The sequence below is a fragment of the Danio rerio genome, chromosome 17 (genome assembly GCF_052040795.2).
Source record: "Danio rerio strain M-AB ecotype USA chromosome 17, GRCz13ab, whole genome shotgun sequence".
Lineage (NCBI taxonomy): Eukaryota > Metazoa > Chordata > Actinopteri > Cypriniformes > Danionidae > Danio > Danio rerio.
The window spans coordinates 16,530,835-16,554,650 of record NC_141037.1 but is presented as its reverse complement, the minus strand read 5'-3'; the positions used below and the strand labels follow the sequence as shown (position 1 = coordinate 16,554,650).

General features: G+C 35.2%; 1 protein-coding gene across 8 annotated transcripts in view; it reads left to right on the top strand.

The window, feature by feature from the left end:
- The window catches only part of fam184aa (family with sequence similarity 184 member Aa), a 73,541-nt gene that overhangs the window by 27,691 nt on the left and 22,034 nt on the right, over positions 1 to 23,816 (top strand). For 4 of the 8 annotated variants that reach the window (XR_015512518.1, XR_015512520.1, XR_015512519.1 and 1 more), the window contains exons 8-11: positions 1,266 to 1,387; positions 4,753 to 4,903; positions 18,551 to 18,763; positions 21,952 to 22,040. Coding sequence is in view for 2 of the 8 variants with exons in the window: in XM_087288911.1 (XP_087145037.1) it covers positions 1,266 to 1,387; positions 4,753 to 4,903; positions 18,551 to 18,763 (486 nt within the window). In the remaining 6 variants the exon portion in view is untranslated. The remainder of the gene's footprint in view (positions 1 to 1,265; positions 1,388 to 4,752; positions 4,904 to 18,550; positions 18,764 to 21,951; positions 22,041 to 23,816) is intronic. The other 4 variants (XR_015512516.1, XR_015512517.1, XM_087288911.1 and 1 more) reach the window with 1 other exon arrangement.

The window sequence follows — 23,816 nt, the reverse complement described above, 5'->3', positions numbered from 1 at the left end:
TGATGTCAAATCTTTTGAAGATGGCCGCTGTCATGCAGCGAGGGGTTTGCATCTTTGATAAACTATGACAGTTTATACAAAGGAAGAATGTTTAATAAATCCATATGAAACAGTTCCTTAAAAGCGGCGTTGAATCTTCAGTTTCACGCTCAGACACGATTTACACTCACACTACAAGCGTACTGCACTAAAGCCCAACTGAACCACGCTCCAGGCCACCTTTTCCAACTGGGCCTGGGCCAACCAACCAAACCACACACGGGCACAATTCAGAGCACTCCAACTTGTCAAACAAACTAGGAAATGGGGTCAAACGCACTCAGGCATGATTCAGATAGCCTAGTGTGAGTACACCCTTACAGTTATCTGTATTTTACCATATCTGACTGTAGTTATGTGAAGTAGTCCACTGTTTTTGACAGTTCAGGTGCAAGGAGAAAAGATCATACACTGTCTGAGGGAACTAAGTTCATTTTGGTATTAAGTGACTCACCCTAGTTGATTGTTCTAGGTCGTCTTTTAATTTGTGAAGCAAATGAAAAATATTATGTTTAGGCAATGTGTTCCTCTGCCCATTAACATAAATAGCACCTCCTCCCGCAAACAACATCTGCAGTCATTTTAAGTGCAACACTTTAAGACATGCTTTTGTTAGGCATTAAATATATGTGCAAATACCCATGATTTAAGGACCGTAGAAGTAAGTGAATTGCATTCTGTAATTCATTTAAATACTTTCCTCTCATAAAATTTATATCTGACCGGAAAACTCCTACAAATGCATATTCATTAAGGACAGGTGCAAAAACAGCTGTGTCCAAGCCACTTTCAGCACTATTTTTTTTTTGCTGCGTGTCTTTAGTAAATACCGACAGTGTTGTTTTACCGCCAAACAGACAGTTTGGGCTGGTGCAAGCTGCTAGTAATCTGGCCTCTAGTGTTTAGAGATGCTGATATAAAATGTTCAAGTTCTTTCACGCTTTTAGAAGCATGAAAACCACTGACGCATTTCACCGTTTAGAGAGAGAAGCAGGAATTCAGCCTGGCAATCAGTGCAATAGGAGACGGATAATGGAGCGTGGCGGAGATGTTTAAAGAAAAATTAAGCCTCATTCAATTTTTAAGACGCCCCAAAAACAGCCCCTTTTGTTCTGTGTTGAAGTCTGAGAAGTGCTGGAAGAGCCTGCATGTCTAAAGACGCCATTTGTGTAAATCGGCTCTACTGGCAACTGCTTGTTCCTTGATGAATCATTATCCACTCACAGGAGGAGATCGAGACCCAGAAACAGCAGCATGAAGCCAGAGCCATCGCTATCAAAACAGAGGAGAAGCAAAAAATGGACAAAATCACAGAGGAGCTTGATCTCAAGTGGACTGACGCTCTGAGGTGATGCACGAAACATTTGAGTCACGCATTACTGTACACGACACGGCTAAAAACAGCAACACTGGTCTGTGGACAGTACATTACAGCTAGACAGTGCTGGAGAATTGAGTTTAACAGAATTAGTTTCATATTACCTCATATTATAAAAAAATATAATATTTTAGATTTATACGTTATTATATATCATCTAAGACCACCCTAATGTATTTCACTCTATGACTATTTCACTTATCACATATTGTTTAACCACTTGGTCCTAAACTAGTATTACTATTTTCACGCTATCAAATCCTTGTATAAACAATCTCTAAAAACTCTTGAAAAGAAATCAGTTCCATTTCACCATTGTTCAATATTAAAGAAATATAATCTGCTTAGCTGGGAAAATGTTATTAAATATGTACATATTTGTCTACTGTTTAAGACTGTACATAACCCGACTTCACTAAATCAGTGAAAGTTAAAACAACTGCTCACTGAACTACTAAGGCTAGTGAAAAAAGGGATTTTATTATTCTTCTCAAAAAAGGTAAATTGAGTCAGTCTGTATTTTCAGTGAAAGCTGCTAGGGACTGGTGCTCCAATCCATCCACGATTAAAAGATTACATACTTTTGGTTCTTTTCAGTTTCATGTTAAAATTGGTTATTGACAAATCAGCAATGTCAACATTAGATCTGCATTCTTGACAGTACTTGTACTGTTTGTTCTTGCATTTGCTGTCCTCCCCTGCTGCCATTGATTCATTTTTTGCTTTGTGTTTTTCCCTTTATCTCGTTGTTTTTTACTTGTGTTTGTAGATTTATATATATATAAATCCATATAAACCCAGTCCAATTTAGAATTCAATATAAATTATTGCTTCTAGTTTTTAAAAGTTTGAATGGTCTGGCACCGACTTACATTTCTGAGCTTCTTCACTGGCACACTTCATTGAGGCCAATCAGGTCTGAACCACATTTCAGCTAGTTGTCCCCAAAACGCGGTTGAAATCAAGAGGTGACAGGGCTTTTTCTGCTGCAGCCCCCCGACTGTGGAATGGTCTGCCTTTACAGATCCGGTCATGTTCTTCACTTGGTGCTTTTAAGTCTCATCTAAAAAATCACATTCTGTCTCTTGCCTTTGATTGTAATTAATTTTAATCTGTTTTATATATTTTGCAAATTTTTTATATATAGGTATAGATTTTGTATGCTGGTCGTTTTGTAAAGCACTTTGGTCAACATCTGTTGTTTTTAAATGTGCTCTATAAATAAAGCAAACAAACAAACAAACAATATATATATATATATATATATATATATATATATATATATATATATATATATATATATATATATATATATATATATATATATATACTTCCTGAGAAATAATATTTCTAAAGGAGCTTTTAACATGGAATTGAACCAAATTTTGGTAAAAACACAAACAATACAAACATAAAAATAAAGCAAAACAAAAAGATCTGAAAAATGAGTTACGTTTAATAACAATGAAATGACACAAAGGAGAAAGTGCTGAACTACTGAAACGTATTTAATACTTTATATAAAAGGCTTTTTTGTTGATGGAAGCTTAAAGACTTCAACAGAGTGTAAAAATCTTGATGGTTCTGTGGGTCTCGTCTATCAAATCTGATCTTTATTCTGTATTTTCTTTTGGCATGGGTTTCCTTCGGGTGCTCCAGTTTACCCCACAGTCCAAAGACATGCGCGAATTGAATAAACTAAATTGGCCGTAGTGTATGTGTGTGAATGAGAGCGTATGGGTGTTTCCCAGTGATGGGTTGCAGCTGGAAGGGCATCCGCTGCGTAAAACATATGCTGGATAAGTTGGCGGTTTATTCAGCTGTGGGGACCCCCGATTAATAAAGGGACTAAGCAGAAAAGAATGAATGAATGAATGAATATTGGATTCAAGCCAGGTGATTGGCTGGGCCATTCTACAGCTAGATTTTCTTTCTCTGAAAGTATCTGAAAGTTTCCTTAGCTGTGTTTTGGATCATAATCTTGCTGAAATGCCCACCCTGGTTTCATCTTTATCATCCTGCTAATGTAGATATTGGACTGAAGCAGCTAATATTAATTTACACTGACAAAGGGCAGAGGCTGGCTGAAGAACTACTGAGAGATTTCAGCTGCTGTCTGGGCTTTCACTGCCTTTCTACTCCTCCCTTCCTTCATGTGTGCAATACTTTTTCCCTGCGTCATTTCATTTTATTACGCTATAACTTCATTTTTAAACAAATTACATTTTTTTCTTTGCATATATGGATTTCTTTGGTTGCTACCAACATTCGGTGAATTTTTCAAGTCAACAGCACCATTAGAAATTTTATAGAATAGTTTTCTGAGGAAAAATTTCCCCACTGTAGTGTATTTTGTGTTATTATTATTTTGTTTTTATTTTTCGGTGTGACTTTTTAACATTCTGTCAACGATCTGTAGGTAAAAGATTCTGGCACATTTTAGAGTAATGTTTATTAATGTGCATTGCCCCTGTAAACAAATAAACTAAACTAAAAACTAAATGTACACAGTTTTTGTTCAATGTTTTCTGCAATGTTATATTTGAGTATGCAAATTGAGCATTTTTTAAATAAAAGATGCACTAATATACAAAGATTTCTAGCTCAAAAATAAAACCATTTGATAAAGTCAGGTTCATAATTCTTGTTTCTGTTTTGCCAAATTCTTATAATTCAGGAAATACTTTAAACAGCCAGTACATATAAATGCGAAGAGTAAAGTGTATGTAATCAGGGAAATGATGTATTAACAAATCACTCTGAAAACCTTATCAACAGATATGAATGAAACTGAAGTTTGATATATGTACAGTGCTGCTGAAGTGGAGATTTGTGTAGAAAATAAAATGTGTAATAAATAAATTAAAATATGTATTGTAATATATTGATAGTACACATATGGATAGTATTATAAAAGAAACACTTATAAGTTCATTTTGGATATTGTCTTTCCATTAAACTGGAAACGCACCTCATGAGAAAAAGTCCAAAATCTCAAAACACTAGTGTCTCACCTTAAATTGAATAATCTATAACTGAATGCATTGTTTGATTTGGTGTAGATGGCAAGTCAAATCTTTAACAACATTAAAAAAAAGCAGTCTGTCTTGCACCCAAGCCTGTAACAAAATCCTCTTATGCAGGTCTGAGATTGGATTAAAATATGCTAATTACAAGAGTAAGAGGTTAATTCTGCACAATGGCACATGGTATACAGTGAGCTAAAATGTCTTATTAACATCTTAACATCTCACTTTCACTTCCTCACTGTTTAAGTAATGCATCCTTGTATGTGTTTCACCCTGTCAGTCCTTTCTTTCTGCGTTTGGTCTCAGGGCTGAGCTAAAGGGTCTTCGGGAGGAGCTTACAGCTGAACATCAGGCGGAGAAACAGGTGGCGCTGACACAACTTTCCCAGCAGAGAGATCTGGAGATGATGGCGGCTAGAGAGAGCTGGCAGAGGAAGGTGGAGGATCTTCTGGAGCAGGTAAGAGAAGGATGTGGGGTACTATCATACCCCTGGTGCAATATGTGACTTTATTTGTTGCTATTTTCAGACTGGCGCAGGTGTCATTTTCATGTTTTGCGCCATGTTGTTTAAATAACAAATGTTTTTGCTCACTGGGCATGCAGGTCTAAAAAGGAGATGTGTTAACTGTTAGCGCATTGCTATTCTGAGGCAACGGAAATAGACTAAGCCATTGACCAAATAAAAGCTGGTCTAAAGTCAATGGCACAGAGTTTTTATTATTTAAAGTGCATGTTAGTTATGCACCTATGCGGTTCCAAAACATGCAAACACATTGCTTATTACACACAGCAATATACAAATATCTTTCCATATGAAAAATTGTAAGCGTTAAAGTGTTAAAAATTAAAAATAATTATTTTATTTTGTACATAACTATAAAAAACACTTTGAAAGGGGGAGCTTTGAAATCCAGCTTTGTTGTAGTCAGTTTATTCATGATATGCATTTGTTTAGTGTTAATATTATTATACTATAAATGTTTGTTGGGGCGGCACTGTGGCGCAGTGGGTAGTGCTGTCACCTCACAGCAAGAAGGTCGCTGGGTCGAGCCTCAGCTGGTTCAGTTGGCATTTCTGTGTGGCGTTTGCATGTTCTCCCTGTGTTGGCGTAGGTTTCGTCCGGGTGCTCCGGGTTTCCCCCACACTCCAAAGACATGCGGTATAGGTGAATTGAATAAACTAAACTAGCCATAGTGAATGTTTCCCAGTACTGAGTTGAAGCTGGAAGGGCATCCGCTGTGTAAAACATATGCTGGATAAGTTGGCAGTTCATTCCGCTGTGGCGGAAACAGGCAAACAGTCAGAACAGGCAGCAAGGTATCAAAACGAGAAAACAAAGCAGAGATCAAACACAGAAGGACAAGAAATGAGAGTCTCAAAGTGAGTCATATATACAGTATGTGTAATCTAATCAGTTCATGAGCAGCATCAGCTGTGTAAGTCTAATCAGTGGAGACTTGGAGCTGGTGTGTGTGTGTGTGTTGCATGACAGGACTTGAAGTTCATATTGAGACAGGATTGTAGTCTATGTAAATGTGCATGTTTTCCAGCGATCTATGAAGGTTAGATTGTCGGTTGATTGTGACAAAGCTGAAGGAAAACGAATGAATGAAATGTAAATGTTAATTTAAAATATTAAATGTTTGTAAAAATAAATGTAAAAACAAAAATCTGGCAAAAAACAAACAAAAATATAACAAATTAGAAGCAAATGATTTTTTACACTTTTTTTGTTTCTCGTATCATATCTAGAAGTAAATATTTGTAAAAAAAAAAAGTGCTCGTATTTTACAATGTTGTGACATCTTCCCCAAGAAATGAGACTTGCATTCATTCATTCATTTTCTTTTCGGCTTAGTCCCTTTACTAATCTGGAGTCGCCACAGCGGAATGAACCTGCAACTTATCCACTTTGTTTTACGTAGCGGATGCCTTTCCAGCTGCAACCCACCACTGAGAAACATCCATACACTCTCATTCACACACATACACTACGGACAATTTGGCTTACCCAATTTACCTATACCACATGTCTTTGGACTGTGGGGGAAACCGAAGCAACCGGAGGAAACCCACGCCAACATGGGGAGAACATGCAAACTCCACACAGAAATGCCAACTGACCCAGTCGAGGCTTCTTGCTATGAGGCAATCGTGCTACCCACTGACGCCCTATGACACTTATATATTATAATATAAATAGTGTTGTTTAAAATCAAATAAAACTTTAACAAAAGACCAAACCAGCAATGTAGTAAATAAAAAAGGCAAATGACCTGTATGTAAATATATATTAAAAGACTTCTGTTAACTTCAAAGTGAAATACATTATTCGTAGAACAATATTCGTCTAAACGCATATGTCATTAATCATATGTTAATGCCCCATAGTTTTTGACACCAATACAATGAAGATTCCTGAATGAAATGTCTTTGCATCATAGTTTAAACTTTAATATCTAAAATAAATCTTTCTTGCATTTTGAATATGAGTTTTACCTACTGTACACAGTATCAGCTTATCATTTTAAAAGAGCAAAAGCACGTACCTGTTTTCCATCATATGTCTTCTTGAATATGTTAATTTAAAGCTGTGTGACTTCTGAGACCGAACAAAGTCCCATAGCTGTGATTCTTATTTGAGTAACTGTCATCCACTTTCATCAGTCATTTAGCTCAGACTGAAGTGATGTTCACTTTGATATTCTGAGGCCGTCAAGGCTTTTCTGCTCTTATCCTGCAATACCAAGCAAACCTGTAAATCCTATGCAAGATTGCAGAGATATTTAAAGGAGACATGCATATATTATGCCTCTTTTCACAGGGTGTAAAATACATCTCTACTGATGCGTGTCTGTGAAGTTTCAGCTTAAAATTCAGTTCACAATTTCAGTCTCTGTCATTCCGTCCAATGATTTCGCATCTTCATTAACACTTTAAATGCTTTTACACTGTATGTTTGCTGCATTTATAAAGCATTCGTGTCTTGAGGTCAGTCTGTCTGGTGTGATTTTTTTTATGCGGGACTGATCACAATCACCATAGATAAGAAAAATAAACATATAAAGTAGTGACTGCAGGTTGAAGGAAAATAGCGCAGTAAAAGTACAAATACTGCACGACACAAAAAATGACCTAAGTAAAAGTACACATGAAGAGTTTAGATGCAAAAACCTCAAAGCCATTTCATATTTTCTTCTAATATTAGCATTTTTCTCCTACTCCTGTGTGTAGGCTCAGTAATTTTACCTTTAAAGTGACAAACAAATTCATTTCATTACCTTTTAAGTGAAATAACTGAACATAAACATAGGTCATAATAAAAAAAATGCTCATTGTAGGAAAACAATTCAAATAGCAGTTAAAGGTTTTTGCATCTGAACTCTTCACATTAACTAAAATTACTTTACTTTGCACCAATTTATTTTACTTTACACCACTGATGGGTTGTCCATGTTCATGTTTTCGGTGTTGGATTATGCACTGATCATCTGATTATATCATCTAAACAAATATTCCTAGCTGATGGAATGATCTTCCCATCTTCCCCTGCATACTACTAATTCATTGGTAACATTTAAAAGACAACTGAAAACACATTTTTTCTGCAAACACTTGAGCACTTAACCTAAAAAAATCTCCTACTCTAGCTCTTAATTCTCTTAACACTTACATTTCCCTTGCATAAGCAGCAATTCTTGTTTGTATTGCCTCTTCATACTGAATCAAACAAAGAGAGGGAGAAAATCCCAAGACATTGTCTCAGAAAAATAATTCCAGAAATATCATTTTGCATGAAATTGCCATCAAATTTGTATTAGTCCGGTGCATTTTTTTTTTTTACATTACTTAAGCATCTATAACTTTTTTTTTTTGAGCATTATAAACTCTAGATGATGAACCGTAAAGCCCAAAGTGACTTCTTTTCAAAGATTCATGAACTGTGAATGTAGACCAAATCATTCAGCAACTGTTACTGTTTTAGTTTGGAAAGGTCATTTCTGAGAATATGCCTCTGGCAGTGAGGGACAGAAGGACATCGATATAGTCTTGGAAAACTTTTTAAAGAAAATTAAATTTTGCATGCTATCTTTGTCAAATTTAAAATATAAACTCACGAGACTCTTTTTTTTTTGTAGGTCATTACATTAATGTTTTTTGTGCTTGTATATGGAAAAACAGATAGACCATAGTAAAGCTCAACTTGTCTTCTTTCCAATGATACCTACTTTTTGTTTGTAGCTCACTGGGGTCAAGAACTGTTACTGTTTAAAGTTAAGTAGTTGTAAATCCCCAAAAGTGAGTGCTGGCTAAGAGGTCATGCATCTTTTGTATGTTGCTATGGACAAAAGCATCTGATAAATGACTAAATGTAAATGTAAATATGTCTTCTTTAAAGTCGACATCAATTAAAAATATTCACTTTGTATTTGCTTCATATTTTGGTTGTTTTAAACAATGTAAAACTAAATTGGCCGTAGTGTAAGTGTGTGAATGAGTGTGTATGGATGTTTTTGAGTAATGGGTTGCAGCTGGAAGGCGCTGTGTAAAACATATGCTGGATAAGTTGGCAGTTCATTCCGCTGTGGTGACCCCTGATGGGACTAAGTCGAAGGAAAATGAATGAATGAATAAATGATGTATCTGTGCACTTCATTATTTTATAGAAATTCAATTGCTTTTATAATCTTTAATGTAAAACCATGACCTTCACTTTCCCCTTGAAATGACTTTTCTTCACTTCTGGTCGCATGGAGTGCCTTTAGGGCGGGGCTATCAGTCATTTAGGGTGGGGCTATCATTATTTTAGATGCGGGGCTATCAGTGCAGGTCATATTTCTGTCCTGCTTTTACAGGAGGCAGTGGTTCGAATGAATATGATACGATTTTGTCTGTAAAAAAATAGCTCCTTGTTCTTGTCATCATAGGGCATTTAAAAAACATTCTGACAGTGACTGCGGTGGACAGTAATCCTCTACAACTGAATGCAAACTTGTCATCACTGCCCATCTTCCTTTGATCCAGCTGCTTCCCAAAGGACAAAATCAAGCACCAAGTTTTGTCTTATTTCAGAAACTGTTTCCATCATTTGTACATCAGGATAGAGGAAAAAATACATTAGTTAAAAATACATACTTAGCTTCTGTTTCATGCCAACTTTAATGTTAGACATTGTAGATCATTTGAGCTTTTTGAAATTTCCATTAAAGAGCCCCTGTTATGGGTTTTTGAAAAATGACCTTCCATGCAGTGTAGCACATGCAGCTCTAAGTCAAGTGAAATCATCCAGCCAAGGCTTAAATCTGAAAGTGCATCGTGTTTAAAACTATTGATTTATCTATAAAAGAGTCGACTCTGAATAGTTTAAGTAAATCGTCAGGGTAATGAATATTTAGCCGTGTCAGCATAACGTTGATACGGAACTCAAGCACCACCCATTTGTTGCGCGCGCAGACCACGGAAAATTGAAACCCGCCCTTAAACACTTGTAGAAAGACATAGAGGAAGACAAACAATGTAGCCGATCCTGGTTGAATCATGTCGCTAAGACCCTGTGCTCTGAAGTGTGAGGGAAAGTTAGTGTTATTTTCCCTACCCAAAGATGAGGCTGTGAGGTTTAAGTTTATTTTTGCAAAAATACCTTAGCAATATAGCCCCAGCCTTGTGCTGTGTTCCCGACATTTTTCTGACGAGTGCTTTAGCAATCTACACGCTTACAACGGAAGATTCTTCTGCTGTTTGTTAAAGGAATGATCAGAAAAGACTATTGATGTATGGGACTTTGTCAGAGCTTGACAGAAACTTTACAGTACACAGTTCATGGATCCATTTCTTCCTCCATTTCTCAAGTGTAAGTAAGTGCGATTTAACATGGTTGCCTTCTTGTTTTCTGCAGCTTGCAAAATGTGTTTTAAAATGTGTTTTGCTACTTGTAACCGCTCCACGAGACTTGTACTGTATCTGGTTAACACTTTGTATTCTTATATCACTACTAAAACCATGTTGAAAGTATGACGCGTGACGCTTTGTTTACAAATTTAAATGAGCTTGTGAGCTCGCGATCCTCCGCCGTTTGTCGTTGCTATGGCCACCGTCGGCTGTTCCTACACATGTGCGGCGGTCAGGTTTCAAAATAATTGCCACTGTGTGGATTATTACTAAATGTGTGTCATGATTATGAGTAGAGTAATATGCTGGTGTTAAACTGCATTGCTTTAATGCACTCCTACTTGGGCTCAAACATAGTTTAGACTATGTCTATGTTAAACTATGACTATGTTTAGACATAGTTTAGACTACAAAATAGTTTATAAGCCGTGGTGGGCGATTCTCTCTGTCTCGCACTGAACGCAGTTGACCAATCATAACAGATTGGGTCATCGGACCACTCAGTGCAGATTAGCATCGCGTTAAGGTAGGGGGTTTGAGAACAAATGAATCGCTGAACAAATCATATGAGAGTCGTTAAGATTATTACGTAAAAATAAATTTTAATAAGACAATAAAAGTGTTTTTGACCTTACATGCTTATCAGCCTGTTGTTGGAGACCCCCAAAACCAAAACATGAGCTTTTTTAATGCATAATAGGGGCTCTTTAAGTGTTAAATCAGTCTAATGCAAAGTAAATATCCAAAATGCACTTTTTGAATGTTTCTTTTATTGCTCTTCATTAAATTGCATTTGTGGATTTCAAACATAATATTTTTAAACTTTGTTTTCTCCAGCCGCACTGAGCCATAAATCTATAATTCAGCAGCACTTACAGTAAATACACCAAACTTTTTATAGATTTATTCATATCTGTATTATGAAGGTTTTTTTTAAAGAGGCATATATTCATATTCATTTTATCCTACAAACAATTAATTTAGTGTCCAATCAACAGGGGATATATGGTGATAACTACTTTATTCATTTTACCCCATTCTTTCACCTGAAATGTCTTACCTTAAGCAGAATGTGTGTGCATCCTGATTTCCCCATGATGCTGTGTGTGTTTGGCACTCTCTGTAATGTGACAGTCTGTCCGCCGCTTTCGAGACTCTGTCACTGTCGCTCTTGTCAAGATCCTCCAGAAGCTGCTGTGTCAGGCGACTGCCAACATCTCTTGATGTTTGTCTATTTTTATAGTGCTTTCTCAGGTCATTGGCCTTGATCTCCTGTAAATCTAGGGATCTGTACAGTTTATCAGTGACTTTTTATCCATATAAGCCAGTAGTTGCATTTTTGTTTTGTTGAAGCAACCTAACATTTATTTGCACTGTCAGTTTAACACCTTCCTTAAGTATGATTAATTATATTAAAGGTGTCATATACTGCATAGATTCAATAAGTTAAATTGTTCTCTGATATCTATATAGTAGCTATGTAACTTAGGTAAGTTTAAAAATATTCCAGAAACTGTTTTAAATGCTTTATTACTCCATAAACTACCTTTACATTCAGAATATATTGACCATATTTGGAATGGTCATGAATATTAATGAGCTCTGCTCTGACGCAGCTCTCTCTCTCTCCCTCTTCCTCTTTCTTTTGGCTTCTGATGATGTGGCTGCTCTCAATGTCCAGATGATGTAGAACGTGACCTAAAATACATGCGAATATTGTGGGCATTAATGATGCCATCTTAAATCAATGTGCTAATATTGTTTTTATTTGGGGCATTTAGCAATTGATTATGCAATTTATAATTGATTACTGATATCTGATTAATGAATTGCACTTATTCAACTATGATGTCATTAGTTCATGTTTTTAATTATACTTTTTAATTGCTACATTTTCATTAAAAATTTTTATTAATTTAATGCATTTATGATTGATCTGAATAATTATACAATAAATAAATAATTATATTTGTATATATACATTAGGTAAGTCAGTGCCAAAGCTAAAACCAGACAAATTTTAACAAACTAACTAAATTACAAAATAATAAAAACAAGAGCCCATATTATGTGTTATAAAAGGTCATATTTTGGTTTTGGGGGTCTTAAACAACAGGTTGATATGCATGCAAGGTCAAAAAACACTTTCATTGTCTTGAAATATGCATTTATTCTTAACCTAAGAGATACATTTCCAACACTGATCTATAAAAGATATATGATTATAAACTACACGGAGCGATTACAAGTTACAACACACAATTAAATACATATTTTGCTAACTACAGAAAATGAAGCAACAATTTTAGTGAAGTTTATTTATAAACTAATTTAGAGAGGATTACGTGCTTATGATTGCTTGCAGTCGGCCCCGCATTATTCAATTTATGATTCACCAATCGAATGATTCCTGAGCCACTACAAATACCTTAAGTTCCAAATGACAGCCATCTTCGTTTTGAAGAATCCCCCCTTCCACCCCTACTCCTCCTCTCCTTTCCTAGATAGGCGGCACGGTGGCCCAGTGGTTAATACTGTTGCCTCATAGCAAGAATGTCACTGGTTCAAGTCTTTACCAAGCCAGCCAACGTTTCTGTGTTTACATGTTTTTCCCATGCTCACGTGGGTTTCCCCCGGGTTCCCCGGTTTGCTCCCACCGTCCAAAAACATGCAACTTAAGTTAATTGACTAATCCAAATCGGCACCATAGACATGCTCCTGTTAAATAAATATCTCTTAAGAACAATCACTATCTGTTCATTAGTTACTACAGAAGGGGAGTTCTCGAGATCTAACTGACCTCAAACCCTCTTGCCTTGCAAACAGGAGGGAGCCCCAGACTCTTAAAAGGATTCTCTTTAGGATCTTAAAAGCTCAAGGCTCTCTACCGGAACAGCATGCCAAACAAGCTCTATAATCAATCATTAGCTAAGTGTGAACTCTTGAAATCACACTTACACATTCTGTAGGAAGGTGAAGCACACAGGATCTGGAGGAAAAAGAAACTGGTTCATATATAGTATGTAATAGTTACTGACAAAGTCCTATACATAAGTAGTCTTTACTTATCCTTCCTTTAATAACAAATGGCCGGTGAGTCCCATGCTGCAGGGTAGGTTATTTTATCAATGATCAGAAAAATTACAGGAACAAACACAGCACACAGTTGGCTATACTGTGGTATTGTTGTGAAAACTGAATTTATGATTAATCTGAATAATTTATTAATTGAATGGCATGCACTTACTTGACATCTAAATTGTTTTTTGTAAAGTTTACTTGATTCTTTATTACAGTGGTCACCAAACATGTTCCTGAAGGGCCGGTGTCCTGCAGATTTTAGTTCCAACCCTAATCAAACACACCTGAACAAGCTAATAAAGGTCTTACTAGGTATACTTGAAACGCCCAGGCAGGTGTGTTGAGGTAAGTTGGAGCTTAACCCTGCAGGGACACCGGCCCTCCAGGACCGAGATTGGTGACCCCTGCTCTATTATATGCATGTCCTATAATTGTCTTCGGGGATCATTTTTATGATGATAAATCTGATAAATGAATTTGATAACATTTTTTTTTAAAGTGCATTTAGCAGATATTTCATTTATTTATTTATAATTTATTATTATAATCAGCCTCGACAGCCTTAACTTAAATTGCTTCTATTCCTGTTTTTATTATTATTTATTAAATAAAAAGTAAGCTGTAAAATTGTCGTCATTTAGGCTTTGTAATTGCCCTTATTTCCACAAAGGTATTCCTAAGAAATAATCCTCTTTGAAATACAGTACTGTTGCCTTCATGGTCCATCAAAACAGACGCACTGTAGTCTGTCGGGATGTTACAGTTTGCTTCATTGTGCTTCTTCAGCCTCAGACAATCCTGTGTCTTTTAAGTCCCTCGCCAGTGTGTTGAGATCAGTCTGTGTGTGAACTGAAATGCAGTGAATTCCAGGCACTAAGGATTCAAACTTTTTTTCTCTCTCTTTTTTTATTGTCTTAGTGTCTATTTTCAGCCTTCCATTTGGTGCATGTGGAGATGTGCTCACAATATCCCGTTTATTCTCTGTCTGGGATATTAACAAAAGACTGTCTTTATCGTTTTTTTGTCTTAGGTCTCTTTGTCTCATTTTTATTTGTTCGAATTTATCAAGATTGGAAATCTTTTAGCAGACGTTTAAATTTGATTGTTCATCTTATACTCTCCTCTGATTAAATTCAGGCAAAACTGAACTGCAAAAGTATTCATACAGTATACAGTTGAAGTCAGAATTATCAGCCCCCTTTTGAATTTTGTTTTCTTTTTTTAAGATTTATTTGAAATAAAATTTTCACAGTATGTCTGATAATATTTTTTTCTTCTGGAGAAAGTCTTACTTGTTTTATTTCAGGTAGAATAAAAGCAGCTTTTAATTTTTTAAAGCCATTTTAAGGTCAAAATTATTAGCCCCTTTAAACTATATTTTTTTCCATAGTCAACAGAACAAACCACCGTTATACAATAACTAGCCTAATTGTTCTATCCTGCCTAGTTAACCTAATTAACCTAGTTAAGCCTTTAAATATCACTTTAATCTGTATAGAAGTGTCTTAAAAAAATATTAAATAGTAAAATATTATTTACTGTCATCATGGCAAAGATAAAACAAATCAGTTAAAGATATTTGGTAATGTATACTGTACATGTAGTATTTTAGGTACTATATTCAGTTTATTTTAAATAAGATTTCAAGTTATGGTTTTAGTATTACTATAATAAGATTTTAGAATTATTATTTAATTTTACTTTCGATTTTAGTGATTTGTCAGTGTGTTTTTGTCATTTCTATTTATTATTTCATTGATTTTATGTATATTTTAATGATTGATTTAATATTTATTACATTTTAGAAAATAAAAGTTTATTTTGTACGTTGTTTGTTTGCTTATTATGTTTATAGCTTAAAAAGTTCTCAGCATAAATGAGTTCACCCCTCACAGATCTCTCTTATAAATTAATATTGTCTATAGGATGATTTACAGTAATATATTTTTATGTACACTGAAAAAATTCATTCATTCATTCATTTTCATTTCTGCTTACTCCTTTTATTAATCTGGGGTCGCCACAGCGGAATGAACTGCCAACTTCTCCAGCACATGTTTTACGCAGCGGATGCCTTTCCAGTCGCAACCCAACACTGGGAAATACCCAATTTAGCTTATTCAATTCACCTATAGCGCATGTCTTTGGGCTGTGGGGGAAAATGGAGCACAAGGAGGAAACCCCCACGAACACGGGGAGAACATGCAAACTCCACACAGAAATGGCAATTGACTCGGCCGGGGTTCAAACCAGCGACCTTCTTGCTGTATGGCGATCGTGCTACCCACTGCACCACCATGACGCCCATTTTTTCCTAATTTTCTCATTTACATATAATTATATTATCTTTCCATTCTTAATGATATTCTGTGACCAAACTCTTATTTTAATTAATATAACTGTTCAACAAAATGGTTTTGTTTAAACGCACCAAAATGTATTGTCTATATTCACTGAGAATTGAATAAAATATGAATTTTTTTATATAAGAGGTTGTAGTCATTCATGCTGAGCGCTGTATATAATTGAACTATAATACTCCTGCATCAGCCAAAATTATTTTAATAGCATGTTGCATTCATCTGATGCCATATCTCATTTGTAATACATGGCTATTTCTGAAAGGATTACATTACTGATTGCTCCTGGCATTGTAATTTTTCATTCTCAGCATAATGACTCATGTCCCGTACTGACTGATGCAACAGTAAATTATTTTAAGTCAGTGTTCTTGTTCTTGCTGTGACATTGACTTTGAATCCAAATCCCAATGCTTCATTTTTTTTTCCATTTGTCTCTAAAATATCAGCTACTTTTGTATAGTTTCCAGCCTGTTGTCTGCTTTAGCTTCACCTGTTTATTTAAGTCATGCATAATTTCCATCTCACTGAGGGATCAGCCTTCAGATGAGTGTACTTTGAACTATGCACAATTTCATCAGAATGTTCAATAAATCAGCTCATAAATGTAAGCATCCGCATAGGCTGGATGTGAAGATGTATGCCAATATGCCTTGCCAATAGAATGATGTGACGATTATGAGCCTGCAGTAACTTACTTCTTTGCCAGTATAGTGCTTTAGCAGTAGGGCTGCATTGTCAATTGTTAAGGCTGTTTTCATGCTCACTTTGTCAGTAAAGCCGGTTCTGTAATCGACAGTAAAGGGCAACTGCTCACAGATTAAGCAATGTTTATTAAACAGAGAAATAGTTCACTAGACAAGCTATGCAAAATTGCACTTTAATCAGTATGATTCTGAAATAATTTTTCGATTTGATCTGTGTTTGCATTGTTTTCAGTGATTATTGACTGTGTTGCTGCTACATATGCCAGCATCTGAAAATGCTATATATTTTTACAGGTGCTTTATTTTTTTTCTAAAAAAATCCAAAACAAATCATATTGTACAAACATAATCAGACTATTTTTTTCCTAACCAAAAGCAAAAAAAGAAAGAAAGCTCCATATCAGAGAGATAAAAAAAATAGTATTAAAAAAAAATCTTAAAGCTTGCAACTAAGAAATAGAAGGTAGATTCACCAAAAATGGTCCCCAGATGTTTTTTTCTAAACTCCTTGGTGATCCTTTAACACTATTTTAACAGTATTTTATAGTATAGTATAGTATAGTATAGTATAGTATAGTACAGTCCAGTGTAGTACAGTACAGTATGTATAGTATAGTACAGTACTGTATAGTATAGTACAGTACAGTATGTATAGTATTGTGCAGTATGTATAGTATTGTATAGTACAATATAGTATAGTATAGTACAGTTCAATATGTGTAGTATAGAATAGTATAGTACAGTATGTATAGTATAGTATTGTTTAGTATGTATGGTATAGTATAGTATAGTATGCATAGTATAGTACAGTATAGTATAGTATAATATGTATAGTATAGTATAGTACAGTAGAGTACAGTATGTATAGTGTAGTATAGTATGAATAGGATAGTATGGTAAGTATAGTAGAGTATGTATAGTATAGTATAATATAGTACAGTATAGCATAGTATAGTATTATATTAAAATATTTTATAGTATAGTAAATAACTATAACAGTTAATTAAATGCATTTTCCCCTGCCATTCCTGCCAGAAGTGTACAGTAAAGTGAAAATACAATATTTAACACTTTTTTTACTCCAAACAAAAATATCAAGAAATTCTTAAATCTAGAAGCAATTTCTAGACATGCAAAAAAAAATCATAAAAAAAAAAAAGCTACTGTAACTAATTTGCCAATGGGGAAAGCAAAATAATCTTGTGTCAAAAGGTAAAACAAGATTAGTTTGCTCACCCCACTGGAAAATTATTTTACTAGTTTTAAGGGTCTTTTTTCCTCAGAGGAGTTTTACTATAGATCTCAGAACTGTGACAAGATGTGCATGACAAATCGCAGATTTTGATTTCAATTTAATTTCAATTTATAGTGTAGCCCTTGTCGACAGTCTACTACTACTAGGCAAAGTGTTAAAGGGCACCCTTTTTGATCACTTTTTCAAAATTTAAGATTAGTCTTTTGTGACTTCAGTATGTATCTGTAAAGTTTCCACATTAAAATACCCATCAGATTATTTATAATACCTTCAAAAACTGGACTGGACTTAACTGGACACTGGGCGAGGCAGCTAAGAGGTAGGGTTCAGGACTGAACACAGAGCAGGATACAGGTGGTGGGGATTAGGCTGATGACAGGGGAGTTTAAAGGAACAAGAGTCACTACCACCATCTGATGTTGAGGAGTATAGGGCAATATTACTTCACCACCTGGTGGCTTGGAAGATGTGATAAAGTGCTGATATATTACACTTACTGTCTTTGTATCACTCCAATATGAATGTGGACACACTATACGTGCACACAGCTCAGTCCAAACAGCTTACAAAAGATTATTTTCATCATAGGTGCCCTTTAAACTAGTTAAACGAAAGTAAAAAAAAACACAAATGCCATGAAGTCATAGTCCCAGTTTTCTCATTTCTATTTGTATTTGTATGCAAAACTTTAAGAATTTGCCATAGCCTTAATGGTCAGAGGCTGTAGCACAACATGCTAGCAAAATAGACCTTGAATATTGTCTTATCAGATATGGGCAAAAATGAAATGACTTGTGTCTGTGTGTTGTCAGATCTCGCTGCTGAAACAGAGCCTGGAGCTGCAGATGTCGCAGTCGAAGAGCGCGCTGCAGCAGCTACAGGCGCAGTTCAGTCAGGAGCGTGAACACCTGGCACAGCAGCTGCAGGAGGTGGCACTGGAGCAGCAGCACAGAGAGCACCGTCTGCAGGAGGCACACTGCTGTGCCATGCAGGACATGGAGGACGCACAGCAGATGGAACTCTCGGTACCTGCGCATTACATACAGACCCCCACACAATCACATGAGTGCCTCGAGGTACAGTCAGGGGCAGTTTGAGTAGTTTTGACACTTTTCAGCTAGACAGTATTCACAATCTATACTAAAGTTCAGGGGCGGTTCTAAGATTTCATCCTCGCTAATGTTGTTGGTAATCCTAAATAGATAAATGTAATAATCTTTATAACAAAGAAACAGGTACATGGCTTATTTATTTTCAGTCTAGCTTTTTTAACATTGTTTATTGGATTTTTATAAGTTAAATACAGCACACAACACAACAAAGTAGGTCTATCATGACCTTATATACTCCCCTATACATGCCCCAAACCTCCACCCCATAGTGCCACGATTAAATTAATAAAATTAAACAAGCAAAAAAATCATAGTAGGTGATATCTAAGCATTCTGTCCTGTCATATCCAATTAGGAAGTAAAGCTGCCCCAGTCTTTGACAATTAAATCTTGACACTTTTTCAAACTAAATGCAAATTTTTCTAAAGGCATGTAAGATGACACTTCCTTAAATCTCATTTTCAGTTAATTATTCAATAACTTACTCAAAAAAACCTAATGAAAACTTAATTAACTTACTAGATGGTTCCTTTTTGAAGAATTATTTAGTGACATACATTTTTGATGGTTAGTTGTCGCCATCTATTGGTTAAAACATATAATTGCGACGACCTTTATTTGGAGCGTCAATTTGCTTTTGAAGTAGGGCTGGGCGATAAAACAGTATCAGTGTTTATTGACGGTGCACCATTGTCAATAACGATGTTACGTTCTGTATCAAGCGGAATAGTTTTATTAAAATGCAACTGGCTGATTGCGCAACTTGCCTGAATGTCAACATCTACTGTGTCAGATTTTTCTATGAATGAGCGTGTTACGAGTGACAAACAAACTACGTTGCATAGCTCTTGGGTTGAGTTGCGTCATTTCCACCTCAGATCAGCATTACACAATGAGCGCACTGCCTAGCAGCAGTGAGGAGATTGTAAGCATATAGCATGGGGGGGAATGTAGTCACATGTACTTTAAAACAGCATAAAAATCAGAGAGAGTTAACCAACTTGTAATGTGGCAATATTTAGGTGAAGAACAATGAACGTTGGTTCCTCTACATGGTTATCATAATTTGTTTTGTTTACAGAGTTTGAGGTTTACTGCGTATCGTTATTATTGACGTCTTACAGCATGTTGATCTACCTTAAAGTTTGCTTTGATGGTTCAGCGTTCACACTACCATTGCACACACTTTGTGGCATTTTATTTAGTACATTTAAGAGTCTCTTTAACACGTGTCTAATTTATTATAAAATATAAGAGACAATGTTTTATTTAACTTGCTCCAAGTTCCCAAAGCAAGGAAATTTTCACAGTATGTCTGATAATACTTTTTCTTCTGGAAAAAGTCTTTATTCGACTAGAATGAAAGCAGTTATTCATTTTTTAAACACCATTAGAAGGACAAAATTGTTAGACCCTATTTTTTTCGATAGTCTGCGGAACAAACCATCGTTATACAATACCTTGCCTAATTACCCTAACCTGCCTAGTTAACCTAATTAACTTAGTTAACTTTAAATGTCACTGTAAGCTGTATAGAAGTGTCTTGAAAAATATCTAGTCAAAGATTATTTACTGTCATCATGGCAAAGAAAAAATAAATCAGTTATTAGAGATGAGTTATTGAAACTATTATGTTTTGAAATGTGCTGAAAAAAATCTTCTCTCCGTTAAACAGAAATTGGGGGGGAAAAACAGAGGGGCTAATAATTCAGGGGGGCTTTTTTATTTATTTATTTATTTATTTATTTATTTATTTATTTACTTACTTTATAAATGGATTGTTAAAAATAATAATACCGAAGTATTTGAAATATTATGTTGTGCTCTTTTTTTTTCTGTATCGCCCAGCTCTATTTTGAATAATTACTTTTATCTTTATCATAAACATAGGTGTTTATATCTAAGCTTTAAACTGATATTCTAGTGTTATTCTGCGACTATTCAGTTGTATGTAATATAAAGTTTTCAAACACTAATAACCTAAGAAAGACAATTATTTGGGTGAATTTCACAACACATCATCTCTCACCTCCGGCTGGTGCAGCAGCAGACACACAACACATCAATCACACAAAAATCACACCTAAATTACCATGCACAACCACAATAGCAAAAAAATTAAACTTGGTTTATTGTTTTTCTTATCCACAATTTTTTCAAAAATGTTTTTGAATAGCTTTAAATTAGATTGTATTTAAGGGTCCTAAAAGTGTCTAGAACCGTTCCTTAAGATTATGTGAAAAGTAAAAAAACAAAGTATGATAAACCTGTTTATATCTTTCATATTACAAAAAAAGTCATGTCGAGAAAGTTTGAGGCCAGTAGATTTTGCAAGAAGCTTTATTTGCTCACCATGGCTGAAAATACAGTAAAACTTTATTTTATGAAGATTATGAAACATTGTTACTATTTAAATGGCGGTTCAGTGGTTAGCACTGTCACTTCAGTGCAAGAAGGTCGCTGATTCGAGTCACGGCTGGGTCAGTTGGGATTTCTGTGTGCATGTTCTCCCCGTGTTTGCGGGGGTTTACCCAACAGTCCAAAGACATGCGCTATAAGTAAATTGAATAAACTAAATTGGCCGTAGTGAATGAGTGTGTATGGGTGTTTCCCAGTACTGGGTTGCTTGCATCTGGAAGGGCATCCGCTGAGTAAAACATATGCTGTAATAGTTGGCAGTTCATTCCGCTGTGGTGATCCCTGGTAATCAGGGACTAAGCCAAAGAAAAATGAATGAATTACTATTTAATAGTAACAATTAATAGAAATTATTAACTCAAACGACGCAGAGCTCTATTTTTAGCATCATTACTCCAGTCTTCAGTGTCACATGATTGTTCAGTAATAATTCTATAGTGTGCACATTTTTGAACTAAAAATATTTTGTACTATTCTAAAACACGATGAAGATCATTTAACGCATATATAGTTTAAAAGAACATTATTTATTGGAAATTAAACATTTTCATGATCATTTTCACCTAGGATCGATTTAGTGCATCTAAAACCTTACTGAGCTCAAACTTTTTGAACAGTTGTGTGCATGATTTGTCATCCTGTACTGATGATCACCTTCATTGTCTCCTCTTCCCCCTTCATAGTTCATGTCTGTTTGCTTTACTCTCTGGATTTGTCACCCCTGCATTATCACCTCACACTGAGAATCTCCACTGTGCATGACATCCATATGGTAAATTAACCTTCTTTTGTCCTCCTTTGTCTGCCATCTACTCCTAAAACACATTTTTATATATATAAAAAAACACGATTCTCCTCCAGGAAACTGCAGCTGTTTCATTTCAGGACTAAGAATATTTTAAGATCGCAAGCCCAGACATTTAAAGAAGACACACCATGCTCAGTCTAAAAGGCTTTTCTCGCTCATGCAGCCTCCCTGGTGCTGCGGCCAAGAAAGAAGCTTCTTTAAGCTGATTTGGCCACATTTCGGATTACCGAGTAATGAAAAAAACATTAATAGTCGCTTTCATCTCCGTTCTTTTATGTCAGCCCTTGAATGTGGTTGTTGGCGCTGCATGTTGGAGTGTCTTTGTGGGTGGACTGTGTAAATGTCCTCTCGTTCCTCCCAGATGTGGGGTGGCATGGATAAATGATTCATGAAATGGCGGAGTGTTGACACTGAAACGGCATGATTTCGTATTTAGGTGATACTGTACGCCATCGTCTAATTACTTACTAACCTGCTGTTTTGAAAATCCTCTTAATTCCTTTTCTTCTTCCCACATTTCTTTGGTTAATTCTGCCCAAAGTGGCTTAACGCAGCTGTTTGATGTGAAGGCGGCGCTAATGCTAATGTGATGATTCCCTTCCTAAAATATTGTCTATACTGGATAGTATACATATGTATCTATACTGGTTATACTGTATATTGTGTTTGTGTGTGTGTGTGTGTGTGTGTGTGTGTGTGTATGAACCGGAATTGTATACAGTACAACAAATGTGTAATTTACAGTAAATTTGGTAAGCTATATTGTTCGTAGTGTATGTGTGTGAATGAGTGTGTATGGATGTTTGCAGCTGGAAGGGCATCCGCTCCGTAAAACATATGCTGGATAAGTTGGCGGTTCATTCCACTGTGGCGACCCTTGATTAATAAAAGGACCAAGCTGAAAAGAAAATAAATGAATGAAAAAATGTGAATTGGAGCATTTTGTGTATATATATTTTAATTGTTTTTGGCATATAAACAATAACCTTAACTACAACAGAAAGAGTACAAAGGCCATTTCACAATACACAGAATGTCAGACACAACATTATATAAAATATTTCAAGAAAGCATAAGAAAAATAATTGATTAAATATAATTAAACAACAATTTACAGAGAAGTGTGTAGGCTCCACAACTCGATGTATGCCAAACCAGCCAAAGAGTTACAGGTCAGCATCACTAATATAAAGCTTAATTGGATTCCAGGTTTTTAAAAATATGTTTTGTTTGTTTGCCAACCCATATCTCAGGAATTAGAGCATTTGATTGTGCTACTATTTGTTATTTAACTCATTGTTATGCCTTTTAAAACACTAACAGAGTTTAAAATAATAGAGACATTTTCCACCATTTTGTGCTTCAGCTCAAGATGCTAACCTCAAACCAGATACCACATGGTGTTTATAGAATTTAATGCATTTTCATCATATATATATATATATATATATATATATATATATATATATATATATATATATATATATATATATATATATATATATATAATTATTATTTTTATTTATTTATTTTTTTCATCATAATATTTCATATGTATATCATATGTTTTGTATAACTTCATGAGAAATTCACTGGAATTTCACAACAGCAGAGTTGACATAATCTACTATTGGTTTATCATATATGTTTTAGCAATACAAACATAAAAACAAAAGAAAACAAAAAAAATATTAAAAAAGGAGTTATGAATAACAATGGAATGACACAAGGAGAAAGTAC